At 46.4% G+C, this 6,549-nt stretch overlaps 1 protein-coding gene across 1 annotated transcript; it reads right to left on the bottom strand.

The window, feature by feature from the left end:
- Positions 1-2,533: 2,533 nt before the first annotated feature.
- LOC146179064 (DNA-binding protein inhibitor ID-1-like) lies at positions 2,534-3,662 on the bottom strand. The gene is made up of 2 exons (XM_084580102.1): positions 3,227-3,662; positions 2,534-2,617 (listed from the first exon to the last, which is right to left on the bottom strand). Exons 1-2 carry the CDS (start codon positions 3,569-3,571, stop codon positions 2,534-2,536), a joined length of 429 nt encoding a protein of 142 aa, XP_084436228.1. The 5' UTR covers positions 3,572-3,662.
- Between the last annotated feature and the right edge of the window lie 2,887 nt (positions 3,663-6,549).

Raw genomic sequence — 6,549 nt, 5'->3', positions numbered from 1 at the left:
GGAAACGGGTAGGGAAAATGGTAGGATTTCTTCTTTTTTTTTAACATTCCCACACCGTGTGGTAGACATATGAAGTCTAGCCACAGTGTGGGCGCCGCCCTCTGTCCGGAGCCAATCACCACTAAACGACGTGTCTTAGAGCAAGATATTTTGGACTATGAGGGACGTCGTTTGGCGGTGATGGGCTCCGCTTTAACTCAGACCACCTTCGGTACTGAAATGGCGTCTACATCGCCCAGTACACTGGGTGCATTTGTATTTCTCTTCCATCGAAATACGACCTCCGCAGCCGGCTTTGAACTTGTCACCTTGCATGAGATAAGCAGCTGAAAGCCAATATAAACTGAGTTTCCGCTGCGTTTCATGACAGTTTGGAATGTCACTTTATCTTGCAATGTCTGTTGCTCCTAATATTGAAGCAACGCCTTGAGAGATTCACCCATGCTATGTTCATTAACATTTTAAAAGCGTCTGTTTAGAAGCCCTGAATATAGGTTTGTCTAAAGAAGGGATTTACAGCGAGCGTGACGTATCGCTGCAAGGAACTAGGCAGGAAGTGACTGAATCGCAGTTGATTTGTAAGGCGAAAGCCTTGCTTGGCAATGGCGTGTACAGGGTATCAAAATTTGGACGAAACCGCTTGTTTTGGAACGTTCATTCGGTGTGGTATCAATACCATTACCTTCGTTTCCCATTTTAGTATCCATTGGCTAGTTAAGTTAAATGGAGGCTAGTTAGCTACGGGTATTTTAACCAATGGCACATGTAGGTCCAATTTTATGCCATTCATTACAGGCTACATATACGTGTCCAACAAGAAGAGAGACCGATACTGCGTAGCTTTCCTCACGCCATAAACCAAACAAATTAAACTCCAGTATTTCATTGCTAAACCGCCAAGCAAAAGCACCCCAAATACTGATTAGGCACGTTTTATACCTGTTTAGGCGGAGCTAAATACCTGCAAAATATTTTTAGCGTGTATTTGGCTCACTGTGTAATACCTTTGCCACACGAACACTTCCGATCCTCATTGAACTCGGTCTGCATTGAGGCTTTCAAGAAGGATTGAAGCATCCGGTGCTACACGGGCGTTTTAAATGAGCATTGAGAAATTTCCTTCGTGTGTGCTAGGTGACGCCAAATGTTCTGGCGACAGACAAAGCACGCTGGTGTGATCGCCTGCTGTCAGTCGCAATGAGTCTCAAAAAGAAACGCAAGATTGGGGTAACGATTGCGCGATTTCAGCGCACACAGCAGCATTTCGCTTTTGGCGCCTCAGGTCTCCTAATCTATCCTCCCAGTCGTCTATGAGTGCTGCAGTTTCTCTTTCGCTCCACAGTTTCCGCGCCGACGCAGTCGAAGAGGTTGCCATCTTTACAAGCAGTGGACCGTGGTGTAGATATTAGTTAGCTCAATATAAGCAATGTTCGACGAATGTTCTAAGAATGATTTAAAAATGTTCTATCATGCATTTTAATACATTTATATGTTATTACTTGCGGTTCTGTGTCATTCATTTGTTTTCAAATTTTAGAGCTCGCTGATGACGAGGGTGTCGACGACCGCTTTCGAGTGTGCTCGAAATCTCAAGAGCGATTGAGGAAGCAGCTTCGAATCAAGCAGACTGGAGCTCGATTGCACTTGAAAGTTGCCTTGTGACAACCTCGATCTGCTTTGAGTTGAATGCAGATCGAGTTCAATGACGATCGAAACTGTCCGCGTGACAGGGGTATAAGCTTCGACGCTGAAAACGTCGGCAACAAACAGATCACAGAACACGCGCAGATTTTCTAGGCGATAACTTTTATTACAAACGTTGACATGCAATCGCTTGTATCCGGAACGATCAGAGTGACAACCACGCATGCGCCTATTGTTCCTTGTCAGCCATGGTCACATCGTGTCTCTTCAACTTGTGATAGCAGGCGGGGCTCGGCACGGAATCTTCAGCAATGCGTGATCTTTTCCGCGACTAGGGCTTAGCGCGCTGTTAACGACAAAATGAAAATTCCGAGTTAATAACAACACACAGCATAGTCAATACAGGCGCGCGGGGATGCGAGCACTCACCTCAGGGGTGTGTTCTGGACCGTGTCAAGAATTCAATCACCAGAAGCTTAGCATTCAGCGTTGATCGTTCTGCGATCAATTTAAAAAGAAAGAGGAAGAAATCGTGTTACACGCTTCGAAAGCATGCGCTCATTCAGCGCAAGAATATGAAACAACGCATGCATAGTTTATCGGAAGGTTTTAAGTGCATGCTGAAAGGATTTACCTGAGCGCCGACTTCAGCAGCATGCTCCCCATGTTTCAGTACCGGCTTGCGATCGCATTGCAAGAAGTTGCACGCAGGTTCCGTGCAAAGCGGTTGTCGATTGGTGAACCAGGTTGTGCCAAAGGGTGCCCTTGCGTAACCTGGCTCCTCGTAGCCCCAAGTCGTCGCCAATGCCTCCCAGTGCACCTCTGCGGGAAGCGTCTCATATCTCTAGGTAGCTTGAAGGAAGGCACTGGTTTGTCGGCCCCTAACTAATCAGCAGAAGAGCCGGCGTTGTTCCTGGGCAAGTGCCGGCGTTTGCTCGCCGAGGTGGCTGGGCATCTTGTCCGGCGCGGTCACCTGGGAAGCGTATAAATATCGGCGAGTATAAGGAGGGTGTTCACGCGTGTTCTTTTCGTGCGATTACACAGTTGGAAACCAAGGAAGTGAGGAGGAGTACGGACTTGACGGGACTTCCTATCCTAGGCAATAAAGGTGTTTCATTCATCATTTCATCATTCATTCCGCACTTCACTTTGTGCGCCGCAAGTCATATATAGCCATAGCCCTGCACTTGCACAATACGCTACCACTGAACGCTGACTTTTCGCCTTATAGCACAGCTCTCCAAAGCAAGGCGTATACCGGCAAATCATATAGTCATGCAAATCCGCATTTAGTTCTGCACAGTAACGAGGACGACCTGTAAGATGGCTGTCCGTGGCTGAAAGCACTTACCCTTCTGATTTGTCTTGCGGCTGAATTTAATCACTCAATCTTTTTATCATAACAAGTTGCGGTTAATTAGCACCTGTTTATGTTCATATACTACTGAACAAAGCAAAAAGGCAACCATGCATCTCATATCACAGGAATTTTCCGCGCCTGACCATCAGGAGCTTCGAAGCAGGCATTGACACAAAAATGAAAGCGGCATTCAAAGAGGAAACCATCTATACCACTGCGTACCTGTTCAGAACGGCGGTTAGTGGCTATCACGTTGCTTGACGGCGGCAGTAACCCGAAAGGTTGCCTCACAGTGCTGGCACTGGTTTCCGTTGCACGCGACGAGCATGTCGTGGCCGGGTGCATCTTGAGTGCAGTCTCCAACTCGGTGATATAGTCGATGGTGTTCTCAATGATCTCCAACTTGGACAGCTTCGTGTGGCGAGGCATGCCAGGCACGAGGTCTTTGAGCCGGACGAACAAAGAATGCATCTCTTGGTGGTTTCTCGGATCGCGTCCCTTGCGACTTCGGGCCGTCGTGTCCAAGAACGTGCTGATTGCAGATTGCGCTGCATCCTGATCCTTCATCCTAGCCTAATCCAAGAGCCAGGTAAACGAGCGAGGATAGTGCAGAATAAAGAAATACAGAGAAAGGAGAGAGACGGTTCAAGTGCGCTACTTGGGCGATTGATCTTAGCTTCCTCACGCGTGCAGCCTCTTCCTAATACCTTCACGCCGATATCATCGGGGGATATGGCAGCCTATTCGAAGGGCCGCTACTTTTATAGCAAGTTGATGGCAGTTGACCAATGAGAGCACTGAGGCGGGGTGTACCAAGAGGAGACGACCAATCCGCAAACCTGTGGGTGGTGTCGTCGTCGTTCGTGACTCGGCTGCCAGATGGCAACATCGGCGCTGAGAAAAAAAGAAAATGAAAACCTGGAGAACATGAGCAAAAGGAAACGTTTCTGTGGGGGCAAGGGCAGCCTCTGTCTGGAGTGTCGTGCGATTTCGACTTCCCTTTCCCATAGGCGCGGGCACCCTGTACCGTGCCTCGCAAAATTCCTCTCACAACGCGTACAAGCTGCAGCTGTTCCGTAAGCGACCCCCCAGTGCTCCCTTTCCCCGGTACATTCTGGAAGTTTCGCTTGCTTATGGCGGTTTTTGTGGATCCTTTTCCCTTTTCCTTCTTTTTATTATAACGCCCGGCACGAAGCGTACTAATCCTCCCCGTGCCAGGGGCGCTGAAGGGAAACAATAAAAGAAAGAACAAGCATTTAAAAATATCTTCTTTCTGATTTCTTTCGTGCGGCATGCAAGGAAGGAGAAAAATAACAGGGCGAAGTTTAGCACCCTTGACTAAAGTGTGAGCGTTTAATATGCTACGGGTGGCTCGGTCAGAAACATAAATCTAGTGTTATGCTTCATCGCAAAATAATTTCATGGATGGCCATCAAATCGTGCCTAAGTGAGATCATTATAAAAGCCCAGATAACTGCCACACTATGCCCTGAGTTTTGTAGTCTTTTTGTACCTTGTACTCAGCGTTCGACCGGAATCAAATCTAAAGCATTATCAAAACTGTTCGCATGTTTTTGTTTCTCATGAGAAAGCCGCTATACATGGTGCAAACACTGAAGTTTGTGCTATAAATCGGAACCTATTTATCTATCTACACAAAAAAATGTTGCCCAGAAAAAGTCAAAGGAACGTTTGTATTGGTTTCCTGGCCTTGAAGCATAATTGCACTTGTTTAGCATTTTTGGACATGGGCATAGTGGCCAACTTCCAAGCCGGGCTACAACATACACGAAAAGTATAAGTACGATTCTATCAGAACCCTGCTTTGCACTGAGAAGTGAGGAGACAGCGTATGAAAGCTGTTTTTGTTCTTTACGACGCACTTTGACATTTCAGCAACCGCTTCCTGTGTCATTAGCTGAATCACACTAGACACAATTAGTAAGAAAGGCGTTAATAGCCACTGGCTCAAAAGAAAGCATATTAGGAGATGTTTTCATCATTGTGAAGTAATAATTACATGTGGAGGCAATTCTGACCAGAAAGTAGATGAAAAAACAATTACTTGCCGGCGGTTGGATCCGACGACAAGTTGTTTTTTCTTCTACTTTATTTTTGTAGGTACATACAGTCTTGTTTGACTGCGATCATCGTAAAGTGTTCACGGCAGTATAAACAGGGCCGCCTTCCTCTCCCCCTTGGCGAATACCGAGCTGATCCCAGTTTATTGCGAAGAAAATTCCAAGAAATGCATAATATAAATGAATCGCCCTTCACAACCTCCCGCCGCGCTCACCAGCAATGGTCATAAACCTCCCTTTAGCGTATAAGTCGAACCAGGCGTATAGCCACACGGGCGTGGCGCGCTCACCGCGCCCTTTTTAGTGCAGAAGTTGGTCAGCCAACAATGACATAGCATGCCCAGAAATGATTTCTCCTACTGATTTCCTCATTATACCCTGAGATATTCATGCTCTATACATCAGTGCTAACTACTACTGAGTTTACAACGCCAGTTTAGATTAATTGAGACCATTGGATCCAGTAAGCAAAGCAGGTCAACGGCGACAAACTGCGGCCGATAGACTGGCCATGATATCGACATTTTCCACCGCCATAAGCTCTCAAGTCGCACTGAAAACAACTGTACCGGTGGCTATAGTCGCGCACGTGTAATTTCCACTAAAGAAATTTGTACAAATTCTTGAATCGCCTTTACAGGAACAATGCAAGGCCGAAATTAAAGGTAACTGAACACAGGTCTATTTTTGTTGGTTGCTGCAGGCCGTCCGTGGCGTGATCATGCGATGAAGATGTTTTTGCACAACGTTGCATGTAAATTCAGTCGTCTGCCTTTAATTGATGCAAGTGGCAGATGGAAATTTGAGCTGCCGTTCCACGAACGGCAGTTGGAACCAGCATGCAACAAGAATCATTAGAGACCGCGAAGACATCATTTTGTCACCGTTGGCAAGTAGCCCACCACAAGGTTGGATCTAGGATAATTCTTGAGCACCTGCGTGCAGCCTAAGGCGACAGCGATGCGCGCCAAAAAGCATGCACCATTTGATCGGGAGAAAGAGAGAAAAAATAAATGCCAAAAGTGAATAGTGCGCGAAAAGTGGCCGATAGATCAAGAAGTAACGACCCTGAAGAGTTTCCCACGCTTTGACTTAGCCTTGACGATTGCTTTGCCTTGCTAAACAAGGAAGCTCTAGTTGTTCCAGGTGTTTTGAAGAGGAAAATGAGAATGTCTGCTGAAAAATTTATGTCGTGTATGTCTATACGTGTGTTGAGACTAGGCAATCATACATGGGTGTAGTTCAGTACATTGGTTCGTACAAAGGCAGAAGAAATAAGCTTCTTTCATGAACTCTTCTGCGTGACTGTACAACGAAATGCAGAGAGGAGGCGCTGTGTGCTAGACATGCCAACGTCACATGCATTTACTATGTGCATGATGAAGGCTCACAAATCATTCTTTGCCCGGCCTGTTCGTTATCAATAATAAATCTTGCGAATTAATCGCTTTATTTGCGTTGCGT

The sequence above is a fragment of the Amblyomma maculatum genome, chromosome 9, assembly GCF_055883805.1.
Source record: "Amblyomma maculatum isolate TAMU_Amacu chromosome 9, ASM5588380v1, whole genome shotgun sequence".
NCBI lineage: Eukaryota > Metazoa > Arthropoda > Arachnida > Ixodida > Ixodidae > Amblyomma > Amblyomma maculatum.
The sequence above is the reverse complement of the archived record's forward strand: the minus strand, read 5'-3'. Positions and strand labels throughout refer to the sequence as shown.